The 27,088-nt window shown below is 42.0% G+C and overlaps 1 protein-coding gene across 1 annotated transcript; it reads right to left on the reverse strand.

Annotated features, from left to right (window-relative positions):
• Positions 1 to 4,390: 4,390 nt before the first annotated feature.
• On the reverse strand, positions 4,391 to 27,088 carry ACER2 (alkaline ceramidase 2). Its single transcript, XM_072153953.1, has 6 exons — positions 26,600 to 27,088; positions 17,836 to 17,950; positions 16,820 to 16,961; positions 15,272 to 15,409; positions 12,955 to 13,092; positions 4,391 to 5,919 (listed from the first exon to the last, which is right to left on the reverse strand). Exons 1-6 carry the CDS (start codon positions 26,705 to 26,707, stop codon positions 5,733 to 5,735), a joined length of 828 nt encoding a protein of 275 aa, XP_072010054.1. The 5' UTR covers positions 26,708 to 27,088; the 3' UTR covers positions 4,391 to 5,732.

Raw genomic sequence — 27,088 nt, forward strand, 5'->3', positions numbered from 1 at the left:
AGAAGAACGCCAACTCCAAGCTCTGATCTCCGGTGGCTGAAGACGCTTTCACAAAGCTAAAATCTGCCTTTTCTACTGCTCCCGTTCTCACCCGGCCTGTCACTGAGAAACCATTCCTGCTAGAGGTTGACGCCTAATCCATTGGTGCTGGAGCCGTTCGCATCCAGAAGAGACCCAAGGGCCGAACTCTCACCTGTGGGTTCTTCCCCAAGACCTTTTCTGCCGCAAAACGGAACTACTCTATTGCTCTCATGTGGCTGGGCACCGTGGGGTGTAGCGCTTTGTAGCCTTCATTTCCTGAGTCTACTGGTGGCCAGATCTGGTCGAAGATGTATGTAATTTTGTGGGCACCTGCACTTCCTGTGCCCACAACAAGCCGTTACCGATACCCAGCTGCCTGTGGACTCACATGGTACTGGAGTGCAGGTCTTCTCCATTCTTCTCCTCAGGTGACAGAGTATGGCTGTCTTCTAGGTACATCCATTTGAAGATTCCCAGCTTTAAACTTGGTCCTCGATTCCTGGGTCCATTAGAAGTACTGAAGCGCATCAATCCAGTGGCAAATAAGCTTCGCCTTCCTCCCACCATGCACATCCCAAACTCCTTCCATGTCTCCCTCCTGAAACCAGTCATCTTGAACCGCTTCTTGGTACCTCCTCTCGCTCCTGAGGCTGATGTAACTGATGTCTAGGTAAAGGAGGTCCTGGATATGAAGTTGGTAGCGCATTAAAGGGTCAGCGCATCGTTAATTTGCCCTTGCCATTTTCCAGAATCCTATATAAATCTGCCTATCCCTGCACATCCTGCCGGATCTTTGTGCCTTGTGGCTTAGAGAAAGCTGTGTTCCATGCTCTGTGCTGATATTGTGATTTCCCATTGTGACCCCGGTTCCGTTGCTGACTACGGCTCTCTGCTGCCTGCCTTGACCTATTGCTGCATCCCCGACTCTGATCCTGTCTCAACCTCCTGCCTGTCCCCGACCATGAGTTTGCCTGACGATTTTGTACTACGCCTTGGCCACCACCGCAGACTAAGTCGCGGCTGGTGGTACCACACCGCAACAAGTCCAACCTGCTTTGCGGCAGGCTCTGGGGAAAACTGGGTACCACTTAGACTCCGGGTCAGGTGTCGGCTTATGTCATCGTTTGCGGTGGTACAGAGGATCCACTACCACTGATCCTGACAGTACTGTCCCCAACATGGTAGCAATGAAAATGTCATCTTGTCTCACAAAAAAATAGCCCTTACACAGCTCTGTACACCAAATTATGAAAAATTTATTAGCGTCAGAATAGGGCAAAATGAAGATTTTTTTGTACAAAAGGTTTTAATTTTTTAAAATCTATTAAACCATAATAAACCCTAAATAAATTTGGTATCTCTGTGATCTTAGCGAACTACATAATAAATTTGATGCGTTATTTGGAGCGCACAGTGAAAGACAGGAAAACAGAGTCCACAATAAAAGGACACAAGTGTGTTTTTTCGCTAATTTCAACAGATTTGAATTTTTTCTCCAGCTTCTCAGTACATGGCATGGAATATTAAATACTGTCACAAGAAAGAACAATTTGTTGCGTAAAAAACAAGCCTTAATACAGCTCTGTACACAGGAATAAAAATGTTTTTGACAGTGGGGAGAAAAAATGGAAACAGAAAAACAACAAGGGCATTTGCATTAACAGGTTAAGGAAAAAATTTCATGTCTTGTATTTTGAACTTTTCTGCTGAGTAATGTATTTGAAAGCCTTCTCAGGTCCATTCACAGCAGGGATACAAGCAGCCCGCAACTTAACCCCACTGTGTCTGATGGTCATTGGTGCCTGAATGTTCAGGTCAATTGATTGACGTTCTGCTATGTGCTTCTAAAAAATGACGATATCTCAATATCTAGAAAAGCTTTACACATCATAACAATTTTTACTTCTTTCCATGACATGTGAGACTTTAACTTGATATGATAGTTTTATTAATTACATATTTTTTTCTTTATAAAATGTTCCAATAATTGACTACAAATGTGAAATAATAAGCTTTTTTTGTAATTTTTCCAATTAAAGTTTTTTTTAATAAATAGTAACTTTTACCAAAATATGTTATAAAAATTTACAGCATTCTTCCATCACCAATTTTCAGCTTGAGCTACAGATGCAGGGTGCATGTACTTCTGCAAAGTGAAAATGAAAGTCTCTTGCAGCTTCTATAGTTCATCTTTAGCTGTTCAGCTGGAGAGGGCACACTTCAAACGCCTACATCTCCTGAACCCTTGCACCTAGAAACACAATTCATATTAAAGAGGAAAGTCTCCCCTATAATAGGATATATGGATTGTGCCGTATATACATCCCCCATAGATGGCAATGGGCTCACGGCGCAGTACGGGAGCGTTAAGGCATACCGTTCCATAGCCAGGAGAAAGGTAGGACATGACCTATCTTTCCCTGGAATACGGCGCCATGTGCCATATATCATTATGGAGAGGGGTGGGGGTGAGCAGCACTCACCCCCTCCTCCTCTTCCTGGCACCAACGTGTGCCCGTCGTGCTACAGTACAGTAGTCACACATCGTATGAATGTAGCCTTAAAGATACAATCAGGAATAGAAAGCTGTACCTAAATATCTATTTCTTTAGTTCAAATTTAAGGGTGGATATCTCCAGTTCTGTTAAGTAGCCATTCACAATCCACATATCATATTTTCCTGACACATTGGGGGAGATTTTTCATTATTCTGTCCTCGGCAGAATTCTGTCGTAGTTTGCACTTAAAAGGTGTCTGCACCACTTTTATAAAGGGTTAAGATAGTTTTCTGTCTCTACGGCTAGATCGACAAAAGGGGCATGGCCTACGAAAAGAGGCGTGCCAAAAGGTCAGTGCGCCACAAATACTGTTAACCCAACAGAATTGTGTCCTGACGTTCTGGCGTAAAGTAAGCCAACTAATAGGAGTTGCAGAGTACCACTCGACAGTCTTATACTAGGAGTGATTTATCATCCAGCATTATAAATCTGGTGCAGAATACGACCGTCTAGTCTAACTTTGTACTGTCTAACCATAGGACAATTTTTACATATCTGCCCCATTTGTGTTTCAAGTGTTTCCAGATGCCACATGAGCAAATAGGACGTAGACAACCCCTAGTTACAGATGAAACTCTCTGCCCAATGTGACCTCTTCTGAAGCTCCCTGGTAATTTATGAACATTAAACCCAGGCTGCAATGGGCAGCATAAAAGCTATGATCTGCATCTGCAAAGAAACTTTATTGTTTTATATTGGAACCAGTGTTCCAATGACAACCCAAAACTTTGAAAATCCAATTGTTACAGGAACAAATAGAATTTTGGCTGTTCACTTACATAATATCTGGTCTGACAATACAATTCAACTTAAGAACAAACCAATAGAACATATCTTGTTCGTAACCCAGAAACTGTGGGTATAAGGAAAGGAGGCTAAAATTAACTCTTTTCATACCTAGAGTATATCATAACTAGAGTATTTTTCCCTTGATGATTCAGCTCTGTTAGAAGTGAAGACTATGGTTGGACTGTCTGTAAAGAGTTATGTCATTAGAAGTATCAGATTCTTCTCTTATCTGTCTGTGGGAGTAGGGAAGAAAAGCTGATTTACACAAACTGTTTAAAGCAGGAAAAAAGGCCACAGGAACAATATGCTTTAATAAAAAAAATATTAGAAAGTTTACTATTATCATCTTTGCAAGATTAGTGACCCTTTTAGACAACCAGCCACCATATGCCACATAATTGTTTCTGCAGCCTCACAATGGGTACTAATCCTGATCATGGCATAATATCCAACGCTGATGGTAACTTGCCAAGGCTATTAGTCATTTACTAGTTGTTTAAAATTTGTTAAATACAGCTCTGACCTCAGTGCAAACAATCCTTTGTGGACTAAACTCAGTATTAGCACTATTCACCCTGCAGTCATGAACTACAGAAATAAGGACTTATATGTAGGTGCACCTCCAGCCTGTTTTGGACCAAGAAATCAAAGCACTTTTTGTCATTTTTCACTTACCTTTCAAAGCTTCAGTCATAATAGCTGTACAAGGGCTTATTTTTTTTACTATTCAGATGAATTTTTTAATGGCACAATTTTTTAATACATAAAACAGAATGAATAAGTACATTTGAAAAATGGGATACATTATACTATTGATTGGTGATCAATATCAGCTCATTAGGGGTCAGCTACACCTGTTCTATATTTATGATCACCGCAAAGTAATTCTCCTATCCTGCATATATGGATACTACATAATACTACTACCCTACTAGTATATATCACAGTTTTTCCATTCTTATATTACATATACAGTAAGAGCACAGTAATATTACTCCTACCCTGTACATATTGATACCACACCGCAAAAATAGAGCAGATCCCTTTCCTGCCCATATTTTTGGGTGTACATGCTTTTTTCAATATTATGTAGAAAAATATCATGTAAATACCCTGTTTACCCCCGCAAATAAGACAGTGTATTATATAAATTTTTGCTCCTAAAGAGGCGCTAGGTCTTATTTTCTGGGGATGTCTTATTTTTCAATCAACCTCATAAACCTACATTCAACAACCTTCGATTGGTGTTAATTATGTTTGATGATGCTGAAGACTGTATCATTTATGTTCCAAAAACAAATAGACACTAACAGAAAGGAAAAATAACTAGCTATATAGCTATATAAATAACTATTATTATTATTTATCCAGCTGAATAACTCATAATATATCAAATACTTTTACTGGCGAGATGTAGAAAGACACAGACTTAAAAAAAGCTTCCTAAAATATTTCTTAAAAATAGTGATATATCACCTCCTGAAAAAATAGATTACTGAAAAATACTTGAAGGGTCACTCCAAAGCAAAATTTAAAATTCAATCTTTGGCTAAAGTCATGAATACATACTACTTCCGTTTTATTCCCCTGAATGTTGTGATTACAGAGACTCCTTGCTGTCTTCTACAGCTAAAGCCTGTGCTGCCATAACAAATCATTGCTGTGCTGAGCCACTGTGGGAGGAGCTTAGTTGTGTGCACCAATCACTGACTGCTATACAGCTGACACCAGTACTGGCCTTGGAGCCGCAGAGATGGCGCCACCCAATGTTATCATTTAGAAAACACAAAATGGCAGGAAAGAGCAGGGAGCATAAGACCTGAGCAATGTAAACGTAGGACACACATAAAAATACCATGTATGGCTCATTTTTCGCTAGATTGTTCCTTTAACCCCGATAAGCAATTTATATACATATGTACATGAATTTCTGCACAGCCTAGAACTACATAGCTCCTTCCCTGGACTTTTCCATTATGACAGATATCAGATAGAACACAACATTAAATATTTATAGTTGTGGTTGCATTTTCTTCCTGTTTCCATGTGACAGGTATATAGATGACGGCATGTCACAAGTTCCCATGTAGATATGAGGTATTATATAATACTGGAATAAAATAAATATGAATGTGTCAATAAATATGATTCTCTGAAGCGAACTGTTCTTGTAGGAAACAGATGCAAATTCCTTTCTTGTCATTTTGGCAGCAACTAAGAACCTTACCAATTAAGTGTGTAACGATAAGACGACTGTCATTATTAGTCCCTATGGAGACACACAGTAGTGGAAAATGCCTGCTGAATTGCCATGGAGATTGCACTGTAGAACGATCTTCATTTTTCTCATTGTTCTGCTGGAGTTCATGTAATTTTCACTGGTGACTTCTTGTGAGCGCAGAGTAAGCTGACATATGGCACCCCAATAAATGCCCACTTCTCACTTGGCCAGAATTTAATAACAGGTCCTTGTTCTGGAATTTCAGATGCAGCATCAAAGTAAGCGAAGCAGACACAGCCCAGATAAGCTGCCAGACAGATGAGAATGTGCCTGAAAGACACAAGAAACGTAATAAACTCCCTGCTGATCCAGCTCTTTATTTATTATCCATGAAACGCCGACTCCACCGCATTCATTTACATGAGATGTTTCATTTTAAAACGAGAAAATATACATTGTTCTGATAAGCCTCAGAGGAATAAATTGTCAATTATGATACATTCCTGAGCAAAGGAAGGGGAAGACATAACTGCTCATATCATAGGGGTTCCCTGGATAACCTATCTATAGGGTGGGTAAGGAATATCAGATGGTTGATGGTCCAACACCCAGGCCCCCACTGATTTATGATAATGGGAATAAGGATAAAAGAGAATGAAGCCATGCTCTGTTCTTTGCATAATGCCTGCAGTCAAGATCATGTTAAAGGGTATAGCAGATCATGGAGCTAGACTTCTGGTTCTGTTGTGTGTGTGCCAAGAATAGCTACTGACCCTCATTGTTATGAAATGGATAACATGAACTAATGATTCTAGCTTCCTTATTGGTCAAATAAGATCAACTTTGTAGTGGAATAATTGACGACAATTTAGACGCAAAAAAACCACAGTATGATTACTGTCCCCCTGTTGTGTGTTCCTATACTTTGTAGGACAATTCTTTGGAGGCAACTTTATTCGATATTCATTCACCTATCTTGTTGCCTACCTGGACATCACATAAAGTACCGTAAGTTGTAAAGAAAAGTGTCCCTTTATTAACTGGGCTGTGCTGCAAGAGGTGAGAGGGAAGAGGAGCCCATTACATAAAGCCTGTTCTACAAGGTTTCATGGGAATTGTAGTCTCCATATGTAAAGAATCACTATAGAAAATAAAGTTTCTTATAGGGTCAACATGTTAATAAGGCTCTCTACTGTCTGTTGCGGGCATGATAGAGGGAGCAAGCTCACTGCACAAGTGCAGGAAATGCTTGCTGCGATGAGTTGATGTCAGTGATGGGCAGCAGCCACTAACCTGTGGGAGGGAGAAGAAGAAGGGACTGGAGCGTATGGGCACAGAGGAGGGATCGAGGAGCAGATAGTCAGTTTAGACTCACCAGTCGTTTCTGATTGTAACAAAACTACTTTTCTGAAATTTAACACAATTACCTTTGGAATATTCATGAAATGGCCTATGGGAACCTGTTATTGGTGAAAAATTGACATCCCTGTGACAGGTTCTCTTTAAACGCATGCATGCATATCCTTGTCTATTGGAGGGCTAAACTTCTCTACTTTCATGGGTCTAAGGAGAGTTTCTAGGCATTCTTTGTGCACATAAATAGGTTATGACATCATCTGTTGTCAGTACTAAAAGGAATAGTGTATTTCTACATAGAAATGTTATCTACTATAATCCTGTTTGTGATGTAAGTGAGAGGGCTTTTGCATAGAGAAGAACTAACATTTGTCTGGCCTTTTTTGAAATTAAAATATATAGTACTTTTTTTTAAGGTTGTGTGAGAAAGTGAGAGGTGTTGTGTGGGAAAACCGCTATCTGTCTTACAGGCAGATGAAATGCTGGTGGTAAAAGCCCTGGGTTTGTCTGCAGTAACCCAAGGGTTAATGCAGACATGATAAGCAGGAATAGTCTGTTTTGTCTGTGTTGGCCTAGCTAACACAGACACATTGGTAATGTCCGTACTGGGCCTGCTTATTATGGAGTAGGGGTAGGCTGGTAGTGGGACTCCTACTCCACCCGGGCTTCGGTCCTGGGCTTTTGTATAGCCCACAGGTGCAGGTCACAGGCCTCGTTAGGGCCTGATTTAGTCTGCAGGCCAGAAGCAGTAGGAGAGGCCCTACCTGGAGAGCTGAAAGCGAGATTGCATTCTCACAGCAAAGGTAACTGAGGGTCTCCTGTCTTGCTGCTGGCCAATAGCGTGTGCCAGGCAGCCTGGTACCCGGATAGCTAGGGTCCTCAAAATGTATTAGACAGCGCCTAGCCGGGCAGGAATTACTTTTATAATGTTTTTGCATGTGCCTAAGCCAAGGCTGAATTTGTGTTCTGTTTTGCAAGTGTGAATAAACACTTAAGTTGGACTTTTAAACCTGCGTGTGTCACTGCTTCCTGCACTGCTACCTGTCAACTACCAGAGCAATTCCCCACATATGGTGGATTGGAGCGGGCAAAGTGCAGTGAAGTATACACTAGTGCATGTCCTGGAAGTTGACAGCACTGAAGCTGCAAGCCACAGCCATGGAGGAGTTAATCAAGCAGCTTGTCCAGTCCAACGTGCAGCAGCAAGAGACAAACAGATTGCTGCTCCAGCAGATAACAGCCCTGACCGCTGCTCAGCAAAGGACTGTCCCAGCAATGACGGTGAAGGACGCCAGGAAAGAGGTCCGCAAAGCTATGACCAAGATGACCGCCGAGGATGATGTGGAGGCCTATCTGACAGGCTTTGAGAGGGTGGCCACCCGAGAGAGGTTGCCACAGCAACACTGGGCAGAGGTGTTGGCCCCCTTCCTCGTCGCTGATCCCCAGCAGGCATACTACGACCTGAGCGAGGAGGATGCCCGGGACTACTCCAAGGTAAAGGCAGAGATCTTGGCCCGACTAGGAGTGGATCAGCATCTACGCGCTCAAAGAGTGAATAGCTGGAGATACCAGGAGGTGCTACCACCGAGGGGGCAGATGCAACAACTTGTTCACTTGGTCCGCAAGTGGCTCCAGCCGGAGACATCCACCCCAGCCCAGATGGTCGAGAAGGTTGTTTTGGACCGTTTCCTGAGGGCCTTGCCGGGTGAGATCCAACAATGGGTGGGACACGGGGACCCGTCTGATGCCGATGCGCTGGTGGGGTTGGTGGAGAGGTTTTGTGCCACTCAGGCCCTAACAAAGAAAGCCCCTTATACCAAGACAGGCCTTAAGGCACGGAAGGTCTTGTCACCCACAAATTCCCGGGGCAGGACAACGCCTAACTTCCAGACCTCTTGTGGAGAGACACTACATGAGGCAGCGGTTGTCAAGAACTTGCCCCATGACCTTATCTTGGGACGGGACTTCCCCATGTTCTGGACTCTATGGCGGGGAAACCAAGAGTTGGAGGGTTGTTCTCCTGTGTTGCCTGGTCAGATCTCTGAAGCCGAGCCTGATGACCCAGACTCTGGAGTTCCTGCCGTAGGGGTGACCGCCACAGAAGATGGAAGTGTAATGTTTCCCCTAGATGTTATGGCAGGCGAAACTGAGGAGGTAGTGACAGGACCGCAGTTGTCTGATTTGGAGGTATCCCGTGACAACTTTGGTACTGCCCAACTCCAGGACCCCACTCTGGTCCGCGCCAGAGAAAATGTGGTAGAAATTAATGGCGTACCTCAGCACCCAGGTGCGGATAAGTTGTTCCCTCGTGTGGTGGTAAATCAGGAGTTATTGTACCGCATTGATAAGGTCCACGGTGAAACCCGGGAGCAGTTAATGGTGCCTCAGCCATATCGTCAGATGGTGTTAGACCTTGCACATAAGCATGTGATGGGAGGGCACCTAGGTACCACAAAAACTCTGGAACGCATCTTGCAGCGTTTTTACTGGCCAGGAGTATATGATAGGGTAAAAAGGTATTGTGAAACTTGCCCTGATTGTCAATTGCATGCTCCCATGGTACACTTTCGAAGTCCGTTGGTACCTCTGCCCATTATTGAGGTACCCTTTGAAAGGGTCGCCATGGATTTGGTCGGTCCTTTAGTTAAATCTGCTCGGGGGCATCAGCATATCCTGGTAGTCATGGACTATGCTACCCGATATCCTGAGGCCATCCCACTGCGGCACACCTCTGCGAAACTAATTGCTAAAGAGTAGTTGCCATGTTCTGCCGGGTGGGACTTCCCAAGGAGATCCTCACAGATCAGGGGACTCCTTTTATGTCAAAAGTCACCAAGGAGCTATGTCGGCTCTTTAATATTAAACAGTTACGCACCTCTGTGTACCATCCTCAGACGGATGGATTGGTAGAACGGTTCAACAAAACTTTAAAGAGTATGCTAAAAAAGGTGGTAAACAAGGATGGGAAGGACTGGGATGTACTATTGCCATATTTAATGTTCGCCATCCGAGAGGTCCCACAAGCCTCTACTGGGTTCTCACCGTTTGAGTTAGTGTATGGCAGACATCCCAGGGGTCTCCTGGACATAGCCAAGGAGACATAGGAACAAGAGCCCACCCCCCACAAAAGTGTAATAGACCATATCGCAGATATGCAGGACAGGGTGGCAGCCGTCATGCCCATTGTCAAAGAGCATATGGAGGAGGCACAAAGAACTCAAAGCCGGGTTTATAACAGGTCAGCAAAAGTAAGGAGCTTTAGTCCCGGTGATCGTGTGTTGGTGCTAGTCCCCACTGTAGAAAGTAAGTTTCTCGCTAAATGGCAAGGACCGTATGAGGTTATAGAGAAAATAGGAGAGGTGAACTACAGGATACGTCAGCCCGGACGGAGAAAACCCGAGCAGACTTATCATGTAAATCTGTTGAAGGCCTGGAAAGACAGAGAGAGTCTGCATACAGAGATGGTTCTGGCGAGTCCACCTCCTGCGCTACCCTCACAGGCTGCAGATAAGCCTGTGCCGGAGGCAGAACTGCGAATAGCCGATACCCTTACCAAAGAGCAACAGCGAGAGGCTCGAGAGTTTGTAGCAAGAAATACAGATGTGTTCTCAGAGTTGCCAGGCTACACATCTGTAATTAAACATGATATTGTCACTGAGCCAGGGGTAAAGGTAAGATTAAGGCCGTACCGAGTCCCTGAAGCTCGTAGACAAGCCATATCAGAAGAAGTTCAGAAGATGCTGAAGCTAGGGGTTATTGAGGAGTCCAAAAGTGAGTGGGCCAGTCCAATTGTTCTAATTCCCAAACCGGATGGGACGTTGCGATTTTGCAACGATTTTAGAAAATTGAATGAGGTGTCTAAGTTTGATGCCTATCCCATGCCCCGGGTGGACGAGCTTATTGAGAGACTAGGGCAGTGATGGCGAACCTTTTAGAGACCGAGTGCCCAAACTACAACAAAGACCTGCTTATTTATCGCAAAGTGCCAACACAGAAATGTAATTAGTGATTTATTCTCCCTTCTCTGTCACAGTTTTCATTGATACCAGCTCCTGAGGACACCAATAAAGCAGAAAATAGTCCCAGGTAGCGCTGTCACTTTAAAATAGCTCTGAGCACAGCAAGTCCTGGGCTGTCTGGGACTGCAGGAAGATACCGGGAGTCATCTCTGGTGATGGACTGAGTGCCCACAGAAAGGGCTCCGAGTGCCACCTCTGGCACCAGTGCCATAGGTTAGCCATCACTGGACTAGGGGGTGCTCGGTACTTCACCACCCTGGATTTAACTAAAGGATATTGGCAGGTACCCCTGACAGATAGGGCTAAAGAAAAGACAGCCTTTATCACCCCTGAGGGCCTTTTTCACTATGTTGTATTACCGTTTGGGCTTCATGGGGCCCCCGCTACCTTTCAACGGTTAATGGACATAGTGTTAAAGCCACATAGGAGATACGCCTCCGCCTATCTAGATGACATTATCATCTACAGCCAAGACTGGGCGAGTCACTTGGCCAAGGTACAGGCCGTAGTGAACTCTCTAAGGGCAGCGGGCCTGACTGCAAACCCCAAGAAGTGTGCGCTGGGAATGGAGGAGACACACTATTTGGGGTATGTGATCGGTCGAGGTATCATTAAACCTCAGATCAACAAGATTGACGCTATACAGGGTTGGCCTCAACCAGTGAGCACAAAGCAAGTCAGGGCATTCCTGGGCATTGTAGGGTACTACAGACGGTTTATACCAAACTTTGCCACCATGTCCGTTCCCCTGACAGACCTGCTGAAGGGTAAAAGGCCTGTCATGGTGCGGTGGAATGAACAAGCAGAAGGTGCTTTTCAGGCATTGAAGTCTGCGTTGTGTGGATCTCCCATCCTCATTGCGCCAAACTTCAAGAAAGAGTTTATTGTGCAGACGGATGCGTCAGATGTAGGACTGGGAGCTGTCCTGTCTCAGGAGGTGAATGGCGAGGAACACCCCATTACTTACCTGAGCAGGAAGCTCACGCCAGCTGAAAAAAATTACAGTATCGTAGAGAAGGAATGTCTGGCGATAAAGTGGGCATTAGAGTCCCTACGGTACTACTTGCTGGGACGACAGTTCCGTCTCATAACTGACCACTCTCCTCTCACGTGGATGAGTAGAACTAAGGAGAAGAATGCCAGGGTCACTAGGTGGTTCTTGTCCCTCCAAAATTTCAGTTTCATGGTGGAGCACAGAGCCGGGAAGCTACAGGGCAATGCGGATGCCTTGTCCCGAACGCATTGCTTAATGTCAGGAGTTCGCCCCGGTGGGTCTGAACTGAGGGGGAGGGTATGTGAGAAAGTGAGAGGTGTTGTGTGGGAAAACCGCTATCTGTCTTACAGGCAGATGAAATGCTGGTGGTAAAAGCCCTGGGTTTGTCTGCAGTAACCCAAGGGTTAATGCAGACATGATAAGCAGGAATAGTCTGTTTTGTCTGTGTTGGCCTAGCTAACACAGACACATTGGTAATGTCCGTACTGGGCCTGCTTATTATGGAGTAGGGGTAGGCTGGTAGTGGGACTCCTACTCCACCCGGGCTTCGGTCCTGGGCTTTTGTATAGCCCACAGGTGCAGGTCACAGGCCTCGTTAGGGCCTGATTTAGTCTGCAGGCCAGAAGCAGTAGGAGAGGCCCTACCTGGAGAGCTGAAAGCGAGATTGCATTCTCACAGCAAAGGTAACTGAGGGTCTCCTGTCTTGCTGCTGGCCAAGAGCGTGTGCCAGGCAGCCTGGTACCCGGATAGCTAGGGTCCTCAAAATGTATTAGACAGCGCCTAGCCGGGCAGGAATTACTTTTATAATGTTTTTGCATGTGCCTAAGCCAAGGCTGAATTTGTGTTCTGTTTTGCAAGTGTGAATAAACACTTAAGTTGGACTTTTAAACCTGCGTGTGTCACTGCTTCCTGCACTGCTACCTGTCAACTACCAGAGCAATTCCCCACAGTTGTTAGAAAATATTTCCCGGAGACACCTTCCCTTTAGCTACTTACCATACACAGTGAAGGTAGGGGAAGTTGAAATGAGCCCACATTTCACAAAATGCTTTGTCACTTATCCAGCAGGCTAATGCTAATGTCCACCAAAAGCCAGACATAAGTCCCAACTTGTAAACTCTCATGTTGTCGCACCTACAAGATGATGAAAATAATGAGGTCATAGGAATCATAATATAGAGGTTAGAATGTCAATTTACTCAAACAAGATTAGCAAAAATTAGCTTAATTAGCAAGACATGAATTTCATATTACTGTTCCATATATCATATATCACAATAAAGGCTTAACATTTTTTGACACAATTACAATTTAATCCATCGTGCTCTAAATTTGTGGAATAAGAAAAAGTAACCATTTGCAACATTATTTTTAGATATATGACTTACGGTAACTGAGATCAATAAAAATGTGTCTAATTGACAATTGCATGTCTAAGATGTATGATTAAATCATTTTTTTTAAATACAATTCTTTTTGGATTTTTAACAATTTTATATAATACAGGGATCAAAATAAAACCAGGAAACTATCAATATATCCAGAGTTCACCAACTCTTACATAAATGCAGTAATACACAAGCATAAGTAAGTGGGTGGAGGGGGAGTGGAAAAAGGGGGCAGGGAAGAGGGGAGAATAGATGATTTCTAATATGATTAAATATTACTTTTGTTCCTATAGGGTAGAAATGGCAATTCAGTGCATTTTTATGAATCTGTGACTATTCTCTCTATAATTTTTGAGAAACAATGTTAGGTTAAAATACATTAAATGTTTATAACAGAGACCAAAAATAGTGGCACTACCATAGAGCAGCAGGGACTACTGATCGCTGCAAACATGACCCTGTTCATTTTAGGGTATGAGAAACAGAGACCAAATCATTGTGTTTCATTCTTCCAAAACAGAAAGAGAGGCATAGGGCCAAATGCTGAACCTAATGATTATAATAAGTAGGGGGTGACCCCACATCACCAAATGGACATCTGACAGTTTCAGCCTGTTGCATAGAGTATGTTAACCAAGTCCCTTGTGCTAAAAAGTATCAGCTCCTCCAAAGCTCACCAAGCATCATGGGCAGGTCAGTGTATACCAACTATGTAAAAAGAAGCTTATGACGTGGAGAACTCTGAAATTCTGAGAAAAGTATATCTAGTGAAAGCAATGTATGACATTCTGTGTACGATGGGCAGCAGCACACGTCACTTTTCCAGGAAATGTGGGGCCATATGTTTGTGAACAATGACTATGCTGAAACAGCATACTTTATCAGTAGCACTATGCACAGGGATAGACCGCAACCCAGACTTGGAGCACCATTTTTACCTCGGAGCCTGCTTTATCCTCACAAACAGCTGACAAAAAAGACAGTTGTAGGGGGACCCAAAAAGTATTAGTTTTCTGTTGCAAAAGATGTTTTAAAGATGCATATAACCACAGAAATTGCTTATAAGGATGTGTATGCCCATCCACTGTTATTTAAATCCATATTTGCATTACTGCAATTTTTTTTTATATTTACACAGTACAATGCTAAATTTCATTGTCCTTAAGACTCACATAACATACAGGCAGTCCCCAGGTTACACACAAGATAATTTTTTTCTATGGGTCAATATGCACACATGAATATCACATAGGGTATATATATCATATATAGGGTTTTTCTTTTTAATGACCTTCCTTTGCATAATAAAATGCTTTTAGATAAACAGATTTTTCAAGCACCACCTTACAAGCACCATATCTTTTGGGTTTTTTTTAGGTTTTACTTGTACACACTAGGCGGTTTATAACACTTTGTCCCACATGGGGACATTAACATGAGATCATTTGATTTCTTATATAATGCACTGCTCTACATATGTAGTGCAGTGCATTATATCTTCCCTAACTGGCATCTATTACGCCAGACCTTCGACCTGGGCTAATAGATACTTAACACTGGCAGCCCTGGGATCTTTCACTGAACCCCAGGGCAGAGTACAACGCCATCGAAAAACACTGCTCACTCCCTCTGCACCTGCTTAGACACCTTGGTCCATGTTTGCCCACAGTATCAAAGGGGCCAAGCAGCCAGGATAGGAGATTTTTAAATCCTGGTGTTAGGGCTGGGCTGGGCTGAGATAACACAGCCCAGCCCCAGCACCAGCAGGACCCAGTGTCCTGCAAACGTCTTCACGCCCATGCCCTAAAGCTGCCTAAATCTATATGTACTGAAGGAAACGTTACTAATACCTTGTAGCTTTAGCTGTTATCAATCCACAAGACACAATATACATGTTCTAAATCTAGTTTATGTAGTATACACACCTCTTGAGCTCCGCTATAAGCAGAATTGTACAAGGTATTCCCAGTGTCATAAGAGATATACTGTTAATGACAGGTTTGATGAACGCCAATACTGTAGTGATTCCAGAGACAATGCCAACAACTGCCTTAAATCGCCATCTATGACAAAAGAGATTCAATGTTAAAGTATCATTACAGAGACAAATGTTGTAACCATTTATTCGATGTAGAAAACTTTTCCAGCCTCATGAACTTGCTATGTTAATGTAGAGTATTATTCTCTGGGACCCCAATAATTGATGTGTAGATATTTCTGGCACAGTGCCATTCACAACCAATTAGGCACCTCAAAGATGTACCGCAAAACTTGGGCGATACATATTCAAGTAAAAAAAAAAGAAAATAGTCAAAATTTTATCTGTGAATTGAAAAATATATCTACGCCTCTACTACTTTCATACAAAACTATGCCTTTTTTTAAAATAAGCAGCAATAATAATAATCTCTTACTTTTTCTTTCTTTGTGACTGTTTTAAGACTGTTTCTTACCCTTCGGACCCTTATTTAAGATGCACGGTAGTTTCATTGTATAATGCTTACCTATGCATTTTTTGCCATACCTGTTTTTGTTTTATGTTCTATCCACTAATCTATTCAGTGCTCACCTGCACTCCTAGTCGTATGTTTTTAATTCAATGAAAGAAAACTTATTGTGAAAAGAAATAAGAAAAATAATAAAAGTGGCGCATTGTAAATATGCCATAACATTGGCTCAATGTATAAAACTAAAATAAAGCTATATATATGGTATTTAAGATATTTCCTCTTGTACACACATTATTTCTTGCTAAACTCTGTGGATATTTACTAATATGATAACAATTGAATAATCTAGATGTATTTTTCTGAATGTAACTGTTTATTGGATTTCCTTCTCCTGCAATCTTATATTCTTACAGCATACTGAATTGTAAGTAATGGTGACAGATGGCAGGACAGTAATCCTTATAAAGGTCTGGACAACATGTCCTAAGTAGAAGATACGGTGACATGTTCCAGATACTGCCTCTTACTAAGTGAAAGAATACAATTAACCCATGAGAACTTTAATAGATAACCAGTGACAAAATACAATCAAGTTATTTTACTGTTTTACAGAACAAGTAACATTACAGTGATGTAATACATATAATCATTGAAATAATGTTCTTGTTTGGAATTCAGTATGTGAACTTGAGTGTGGGAGAGAAGCTATAAGTGCAGGGGACAAAGTCATGTTATAGGAGGAAATGCTTTCAATTCCTCGAACTGTATAGAATTTATAGTACACATTTGTTGTCAGTCATCAGGAAGGCAATCTGGACGTGTGCTGGATCTTATGTGCAGCCAAGGTCAACACGCTTCATTGTTCATTATTCTACAGCATTACTGAATTATTACTTGGTCTCTTTTTGTACTACAGAAGATTGCTCTTATAAATGGCATATGACCCTGGCAGATACCATAGTTCTAATGGTAGAAGATATATGTCATATAAATTTACCATTTTTTTTTTAAATCGGTGTTTACCTGTCATGACGAAAAACTCTTGGAAGGTGTCTTTTAGGAAACCACATAGCCAGGGCAGACATTAGTACCCACAGGATGGCCAACTCATCCAACATCTGTCCCAGAAAACTGAGAGTTGCATGGAAATAAACTGAGCCAATGCCTACATAAACAGAAGAAGAAAAATACTACAATGACATGACTGTTAATAGGGGATCTGAATGGTTATGTATGTCTCACATGCAAGTGGCAAGACAGCACCATTGCAAGCCAGTTGAAAAAAATCCTAATGCTATAAATAGAAGAGAAATAAATAAAACTGCTACTATTCTTTGCATTTTAGAGCTGTAGGAATTACATGCAGATAAAGCCTGTAGATTCTAACTCATGCAAAATTCTCAATGCTTGCTAGGAGATATAGCTTACAAATTTGAGACCAGTGAAATACATTATATTATAGGCACACACATTTAATACATTATAAGTGCCAAAATTATCCAAAAGAACTAGTAATTTAATGGGAACGATCTTCAATACAGAAGCAAGGGGCTCGTTGGATTTCTTCAATGGGTTGGTAATATGCCATGTAAAAAGTTATATGTGTTGGTATATATAATCCGTATAATGCAATGATCTAACGTGCAACATATAACATGTACAGAAAGTAAACAGTTAATTGCAGAAGGAAAAGGAACGGGATGCTTTGTACCTAGTGAAACAATACAAAATAACTACGGCAATGAAACTGCGTCAATAAAAGAGAACATTATCCACATCATCAGACTGTCATGTCGTATGTAGTTGAGTCAGATAAATGAGCCTGACAATGCCCGGAACCTCTAAGTGGACATTGTGAAAGCAATTGTTTTGCTGGAATACTACACGCTGGAGTCCAGGATGTAAACACTGACCTATCCTCATGTCGTACTAATCCTAGTCAAGGCATGTGTGCGTTCCAGAAATGCACAGAACAGGAAGCTGATAAGAGTTCTTTCCCATAGACGTCATGTATAAAGGACATCCAGTGTCACACTTACCAACCACAACGAGCAGGGTCCATATTAAATATATCCCACTGTTGAAGCAAGTTGCATATTGACGGAACAGGCACATGCATATGGGTGGCAGCACAAAAAATAAAATGTTGCTGATCTATAATATAAAAAATAAAAAACAAAGAGTGAAGCAAATTATAAATAAATATGAAAAATAAGAGTAAAGTATTAGGCATTCAAAGAATGTGTGAAGAGAAATATAAGCCAACATTTATGAAAGCGTTTGCACCAGTTTTCGGTCTGACTTTGCACTGAAAAAAACTTAAAAACTGCTTGCGCATGTATTTAGAAAGTGTTCACGCCAGTTTTGTGTTGTGGCTGCACTGTGTCCGACGCACCACAAAATTCTGCACCTAAAGGGGCAGAGCAGTGTAGGGTGTAACAGATTAATGAAGTTTTGATTAATCTGGCACACTATGCACACTTCATAGACAAACTGCACCTAGTTCAGTTTGTACTAGTTTTGATAAATGAGGTCCATAGAGTGAAGCCATTTAACTGTTTTACAGTCTGGACTCATCCTTTGTAGATCAGATGTAATAATAACAAGACTTATAGCAAATATTACATTCAAGTGTAAAAATAAAAAGGCTCCACAGACCGGAAAATAATAAATAATACTTACCATGCTGTTCCATTATATGCTGTATGTGTATACAGTGTATGATGTGTGTATATACAGCATGGGGGAGATTTATCATAAGCCAGCGTATATATGCTGTACGTTTTTATAAATGTGTGACTGTATCTTGCATGTGTGAGTATACAAATATGTATACTTTTTAAGTGGGATGGCGGGCCCAATTCAGAAGCCTCTGCCTTTCCTAGTTACGCCCCTACTGCTGCACTCAACTTTCCAAGTGTCACAGCTGATCAGCCAAAGATTGGTGGAAGCATGGATTGGTAGTGGAGACTATAAACAGCAGTAATGGAGCAGGGATGGAGATGAATGTGGTATTTATAATAAATAATTCTGTTTTTCCTGAGGTTATGACAGGACAGAATCGTTACAGTTTACCTAAGCTCACCCCTTATTCCGTTCACAATAATTTTACATAGGACTGAAGCACTGGCTCTAAAAGCTACATTGGCAGGATAAAGGAAAGCCATAACTAGCTGTAACTCATAGGGAAGTATATTATGCAGATGTGCCCTTATTAATCATATACAGACAGACCCCGGGTTACATACAAGATAGGGTCTGTAGGTTTGTACTTAAGTTGAATTTGTATGTAAGTCGGAACTGTATATTGTATCATTGTAATCCCAGCCAGAACTTTTTTGGTCTCTGTGACAATTGGATTTTAAAAATGTTGGGTTGTCATAAGAATCAGGATTAACACTAAAGCTTCATTACAGACACCTTTGATAACTGTTATAGGTGTTTATTGTAGCCTAAGGATAAAGTACAATAAATTACCAATATCCAGAGGTCCGTTTGTAACTAAGGGTCGAATGTAAGTCGAGTGCTCTTAAGTAGGGGACCGTCTGTATTTGCTTACTATGATTTTGATGCTGATGACAGAATAGGATTTTCAGCTCATTTGATCTTAAAATATGGCAGACTAAAGCAGATTTTGAGCTGTAAAATAACTCGAAATATGGTCCCTAAATATGGTCCCTTTGGACATGAGCTATTTTGTGCACAAACTGATGCAATGGCAAGAAAGGTTGGAATAAATTTATGTTCCATATATGTAATTTGTCTCTCTGTTCTCTCTAGCATTGCCTTCTGTCAGGCTACAGATTGTAGACTTTGATTCACTTAGCAGCCCTCTCCATATGTTTAAAGAAATAAGCCTCTTAACTGGGCAGTCGACAATTGTCAGGTGTTCGGCTACAGAATAGGACAAGTGAGTAAATAGCGGCACTGGCCGTCCACTTTCCTTCTTTTATCCAAGCCAGTGTGCAAACAATAAGATCAGTCTGTAGTGGCGAGTGTACTTTATTACGCAGTGGTGTGTTGGGATAACAATGTGAGCATTGCAGACTCTAATAGATTCAAAAAGATAGTGAAGAAAGCAGGTTCAATTGTAGGTTCGACCGTTAGAGAATTGGAATACAGTTTTGTGTTCTAGAACTCTGGCCAAACTGCATTCCATTTTAACTATTGAATCCAACCCCCTGCACACTATTTTGAATAGGCGGCGTAGTATTTTTAGTGACAGCCTCTTCCAACTGAAATGTAGGACCAACAGATTTAAATTCTCGTTTATCCCCCCTGTGATTGGTTTATCAAACACGTTGGGAGCTGCTGATAGATAGATTTTAATGGTGACCAATGTTATTTGTGTATTTATTGTATATGTATGTTTTTGGATAGATTTGTGGAGGTATTTTAATGTATGTTAAAAATATAGCGGTTTTATAGTGACACCAATCAGAAAGCGCATTGTCCGACAATAATGAACTGTGCCGCGATTCACTAAGATTGTGCGCCTGAAGTCATGAATGTGTCATTTCCCTGCTCAACACCGACAAAGTTCACCATCTTTTTAGTGGTGCATCTACACTCACTGGCCACTTTATTAGGTACACCTGTCCAACTGCTCGTTAACACTTAATTTCTAATCAGCCAATCACATGGTGCATTTAGGCATATAGACATGGCAAGACAATCTCCTGCAGTTCAAACCTAGCATCAGTATGGGGAAGAAAGGTGATTTGAGTGCCTTTGAACGTGGCATGGTTGTTGGTGCCAGAAGGGCTGGTCTGAGTATTTCAGAAACTGCTGATCTACTGGGATTTTCACGCACAACCATCTCTAGGGTTTACAGAGAATGGTCCGAAAAAGAAAAAACATCCAGTGAGTGGCAGTTCTGTGGGCGGAAATGCCTTGTTGATGCCAGAGGTCAGAGAAGAATGGGCAGACTGGTTCGAGCTGATAGAAAGGCAACAGTGACTCAAATCACCCCCCGTTACAACCAAGGTAGGCAGAAGAGCATCTCTGAATGCACAGTGCGTCGAAATTTGAGGCTGATGGGCTACAGCAGCAGAAGACCACACCGGGTGCCACTCCTTTCAGCTAAGAACAGGAAACTGAGGCTACAATTTGCACAAGCTCATCGAAATTGGACAGTAGATTGGAAAAACGTTGCCTGGTCTGATGAGTCTCGATTTCTGCTGCGACATTCGGATGGTAGGGTCAGAATTTGGCATCAACAACATGAAAGCATGGATCCATTCTGCCTTGTATCAACGGTTCAGGCTGGTGGTTGTGGTGTCATGGTGTGGGGAATATTTTCTTGGCACTCTTTGGGCCCCTTGGTACCAATTGAGCATCGTTGCAACGCCACAGCCTATCTGAGTATAGTTGCTGACCATGTCCATCCCTTTATGACCACAATGTACCCAACATCTGATGGCTACTTTCAGCAGGATAATGCACCATGTCATAAAGCTGGAATCATCTCAGACTGGTTTCTTGAACATGACAATGAGTTCACTGTACTCAAATGGCCTCCACAGTCACCAGATCTTAATCCAATAGAGCATCTTTGGGATGTGGTGGAATGGGAGATTCGCATCATGGATGTGCAGCAGACAAATCTGCGGCAACTGTGTGATCTGAGGAAAGCTTCCAGCACCTTGTTGAATCTATGCCACGAAGAATTGAGGCAGTTCTGAAGGCAAAAGGGGGTCCAACCCGTTACTAGCATGGTGTACCTAATAAAGTGGCCAGTGAGTGTAAGTGTTTTGGCTTGCTACAAAATATGAAAGTTAAATCCTGCGCTCAGTACGAATTAGTCAGACAGTCCGACGGCACCCCCTCAATTTTGTGTCGTAAGGAAGCTAGCGCAGCTGTGCCACAATCCCAGCGCAGACACTTTTTAAATACCTGTGCAAGCCAGGTAAGCCCCGATAAAGGTGAACAGTCCGACGAAACTGCAGCACTCGACCATTAGTAAATGAGCCCCAATGGCTACCATATGTGACTAGCAATCTTGTTGTTTCTGCACCTTGGCTTGAATGGATAGAAAGTGGACTGTGAGTGATGGTATATTTTGACCTGTACCCTCCATATGCTCTGAACATTTTCATTCTGAATAAAGGGTAATCCAGTCATTGACATTCAGAAACATCGACCCTCATTTACTAGGGGCCATGCACCAGTTTTCTTTCGGACTTTTCACGTTCTTTTAGGCTCTTGCACAGGTATTGAAGAAGTGCCTGCGCCACATTTGTGTTGCACATAATCATTTTGTGGTGAGGCTGCACTATTCTTCATGCAACACAAATTTCTGCGCTTCATTTGAAACTTTTGTGCCAGATTTAACATGCAAAGTTCGAAAGATGTGTGTTGCACACCCCATGTTAAAGGTGCACCAAAAAAAGTGATACAATCTGTCAGAGCATTGCCGAGGGCACCAGATTCATGAAAAATGGGCACCAGAAATCCTGAATCTGGCGCACTCTGCACACTACACAGACAATGTGGGCCCCTAAGTTTCCCACTAAGTTGGAATTGGTGCATCATTTACAAGGGCATATTGGCCCACATTTAGTAAAGCCCCTGCACCGCTTGTTTGAACTTTTTAGTGCAGACTGCCTGTACATGCATTTATAAAGTGTGCGCGACTCATGTACAGCTGCACTTTACTTGACGTGACACAAAATTCTGCATATAAAGAAACACATGCTACATTTATCATGCAGTATCCAACAGAATTGTGTCGCACACCCTATGTTGAAGGTGCACCAAAAAGTTGGTGCACTCTGTTGGGGCAGTGCAGGGAGCTCCAGATTCATGAAGAATGCATGACAGAAATCCTGAATCTGGCGCCCTCTGTACACTACACAGGCAAACTGCACACAGTTCAGTTTGCACTGAATTTGATAAATATGAACCATCATGTCACAAAACTAAGAAAAAGCTCTACTTGAGGCTAACGGGGAAGAAAGAAATATGTGAAAGTGCTGACATTGATATCAATTGTTTTGTGATATAAAGCCAAACACTGATAAAAACAAGAAGTAACTCCTGTGGCTCCGTGGACATAAAGGACACAAGGAACAGAACGCTTTGTTCACTTTGCCTATGTGATTATAGTCTGCGAGAAATAACTAATCCTTTATTCATGTCCTACATGATAGAAAATGATTTTGCTTCTATGAGAAATGTGGCTCCATCTACAGGTTAAGTAGAGACACTAGATTATATTGTTCCAATAATAAAAGCTAGAAACATTTATTGCAGGTTACCATTATATTTTATTCACATTCTGCTATTTCTTATAGTTTGGGAGTATGAATATTTACGTAATACTTATAATTAAGTAATTCAATATTAAGCCTCAATGCACTTGTGTTTCTGTTGGCAGCACACTCTGCTCCGCCTTCTGTTTGCACCAAAAAAAAGAGCAGATTTCAATGCAGTATGCATTTGTGTGGTCTGTAGAACAGTATTTTGCTGCAATGTATGATCTACAAGCAGATAAAAAAATCAATAATGTCCATAGAAGTGTCATGTATGAAGAAAAAGCAATGTGGAAAGGTAGGGGTGATATATCACTACAATGAAGCTTGTTGAATGTCTTTTTGCAGCTTTTCAGACCCACTACACTACAGTGAGCCCTGTCATGCTGTCACTGCTTTTGTAAGGTACATGGTCTTGAGACTTGGAATGTACTTGGACAGTGAAGCAAATTATATGTTTATCTCTGCCAATAATTGGACAGTGGCTTTTCTCTGTGCCCTTGGTAGGTAATTTCAAGTTAGGATGCACTTTGGTTGTTTACATAATAGCTTTAATGGATTTGTATGTTAAAGAAAAAATAGATGATAGATCTCCAGGAATCATATGCTTGTATAATATATACTAGAGTATGGCTCAGTGTGTTGGGGCTTTAATTTACGCTCTCCATTTTAGGAACATGTAAAGGAAACTAAGAATCCAAGGTGAATGTTAAGTCTTCATTCACCTTCCGTTCCCAATTGACTTTCATGTACAGAAGATTGCCTACTGAGACAATTATGTTATAATAATAGAAAAAAAAACTGCTTTACAATTTTTTCTGCAATTTCATAACGTAAGGGGAAACGGACTTGAGGAATGCAGGTAGGAACTGAGCCTTAGTCCATAATCTTTCTGCAGTACAGAAACACACTTCTTCCTTTTTTACACAAGCTACCTTTAGGGCAGGGGTAGGGAACCTACGGCTCGGGAGCCAGATGTGGCTCTTTTGTTGGCTGCATCTGGCTCTCTCTGGCTCTCTTTAATAAATAGTGATGGCTGCTGTGTGTCTTAGACTGATCACTGGACACAGGCAGCAATATTACCGTTGCCTACGTCCTTTGTACGACCCAGGTGCCATCGTCTAAGTCTGGGTCAAAGAGAAGAGTGTGGGAGTGATGAGGAGCTGGCTGCAGAGAGCGCTGGTAAGTGAATATTTTTTTTTTTTTTTTTGTTGCTGTGGCTACCTATCTACTGGGGGTATGTGCTGGGACTACCTATCTACTGGGGGTATGTGCTGGAGCTACCTATCTACTGGTCTGGGGTCACAATGGGAGGTCAACCCTTGGGAAGGAAACACTGTGGAAAGCCTCCTTATAGGCATGAAGCACTAAGATCCGACGGGCAATGCTGGGAACCGCCGGTCTTTATAGTAACCCGGGAAGTGGGCAGCGCCAAACAGCAGCGCACTGGCCCTTTAAATCTGCAAGTGCCAGCGCGCACGCACTGGCCAGACGGGTCGGGAGCCGGAAAGTGGTGAGTTGAGTGAGCTCGAAAAGGGGAACCCCCACGGAGAGGGGCACGAGACCTAGATCGCAGGGGCACCCGTGACACTGGGGTTACCTATCTACTTGGGGACATGTGCATATGGTACGGCTCTTACGGAATAACATTTTAAAATATGTGGCGTTCATGGCTCTCTCAGCCAAAAAGGTTCCTGACCCCTGCTTTAGGGTAAGAACAGACGGGGTGGCCATGATGCAATCATAATGCATTTGTGATGTGGCCGCCACATCAATTAAGGATTGTGCCAATAATTTATAATGAAATAGTTTCATTTTAACAGTGCAAATTTCCTAAAGAGGCTACTAGGGCGTGGAGTAGCCGGAATTGAGGCTACACGGCATCACCAATGCATCTTCAGGGCGCAGCTATGAGGAGCTGCTTGCACTTGTCTGTGAAGCTGTGTTCTGCGCATGAGTTCTATGTCTTCAGAGCCGTGACCGTGCAGCTGTTGGCCTGCTCTCTGCGTATGTGCAGAACCAGTTTTCACAGACGAGTGCGCACAGCTCCTTTTAGGTGTGCAATGAAGATGCATTGTTAGGCGGATCGCAAGAGGCTACTGGGGCGTGGAGTAGTCGCCCCATGCAGCCTCAGCTCTGGCTACTCCACGCCCCAGTAGCCTCTTAAGAAAATTTGCATATTAGGGGAATTAAAATGTATAAAAGTTCTGGGCCACGAACGAATTAGCCCTAAAAAGGGCTATACTACTCAACATTGGAGGAACCTGCCACCGGATCTGCTTTAATAGGTAGATCAGTGGTGGTAAGTTTCATTTAAATAAGCATTTTGTTATGAATTATTAATCAGGGCTTCTATAACAGAAAACTGGCGTAGAAGCCACCAGAATTGGGATTATTATGCTACATGCCAAGAGGTTATGGATGGGCATAAAGGGGAACTTGGGATGCGCCTGCACCAGTGCACTTGCTGCAGCTAGCAAACTTTCACAAGTGAAAGTTTGCATGCAGAGCCCATTTCTACTGCAGGCAGGACCTGTCTGTCGTGTGCATGAGCCCTAAGTGTCCCTGGATATCATACTTGATTCTGCTTGTAGATTTCCTTTAATCTGTTATGTACAATGGATGCAGGAAGATCAGTGCCATAGTGCCATCTTGACTTTGTGTCTTGCCTCATGTAAATGAGTGTTAAGGAATGTGTGAAGCAGTAAAATAAGCAGGAATGTAGCCATTTTAACATGTTTACGTCAATATAAAGCAAAGGACAATGCTCTTACTATTCCACATGTGTGTATGTATCTGCCATGTGCATGCTTCTATCAATCATGACTAAAGTCTTTGTGTGGCCACATTGATGATAACAAGAAAGTGAAGTCTTAAAGTTGTGCACTTGTTTTCTCTTGTGTGATGGTCATAATACTTAATTCTAGCAAGAAAGTATCATAAGATGTGTTTGGCAGTAAACCTGGGTGTACAAATAGATATGTTATTATAAGCACAGAGAAATGGTAAAAGACTTTTACAATGGGTGATGTTCACATGAGCAGAAACAGCTGTTCTGGTTCATCTAATGACTTTGTAACCAACATGAAAGATAACAAAATTAATATTACCCAAGACCTGAGCCTATAAGGCATTCTAATTATGTACATTTTAATAATGTACTCTATCCACAAAATCATCCTCTAAGGCAGGTAGAATGTCACTAATATGTTAATTGGGCATGAATACCAAATCTGCAATTGTGAAGTTGATCACAAGTGCAAACAAATTTCCCAGGTCAGGTTTTTTGCTACAGATTATTACATTTTGAGTGATTCAGAGTTAGCACCATGGTCAGAGATCTAGTACGTTTTACAGACAGATATATATATGTGTGCGAGAGCACATTGTTTTTAGAATCTCTTATATACATTGATCACTATTAGTTTTATCAGAAAATGATATGATTGTCAATGGTGGAAATGTTACAAGTTCTTTATGCAATAACACTGTAATAGTTGATACCCCCCCCCCCCCCAAATAAAAAAAATAGTCATAGTTTAATACTAACCGTATTATAAAACTCTGCAATAGTGGGGACAATTTTGTAATTGTCTTCGCACCAATCCACCTCTGAGCTCCCAGCCTGGAGATGATCCCAAATCTTCAATGATGCCATAGCTGGATCACTCTTGTGACTTCTGTGCGGGTATGTGGCTTTTCAGCTTTGCAATGCTTGTCTTGATCTGGTGTCCTGAGTTGATAGAAGACTTTGTGGTTGATGTTAGAGTCCTTTGAAGACACAGGCTGATATGCAACTAATGGGTTCCAGATCACACAGTGACTGGCACCTACACTTCCCTTGATCAATATCTCTTCTTTAAGTGAAGCCTGTGTATATTTGTACAAGCTCTTGCACAGATCCGAGGAAATAATAAAGGTTCCGATCGGGTTGTTGTGAGGACAAGGCAGCTTCAGTGTACAGCTCGTCCCTTAGCCTGTTCATTACCATCTGCTTGATCCTGCAACTGCAGCTAATACTTAAAGGCGTCCATAAGCA

This window comes from Engystomops pustulosus, chromosome 1 (genome assembly GCF_040894005.1).
Source record: "Engystomops pustulosus chromosome 1, aEngPut4.maternal, whole genome shotgun sequence".
NCBI classification, from domain to species: Eukaryota; Metazoa; Chordata; class Amphibia; order Anura; family Leptodactylidae; genus Engystomops; species Engystomops pustulosus.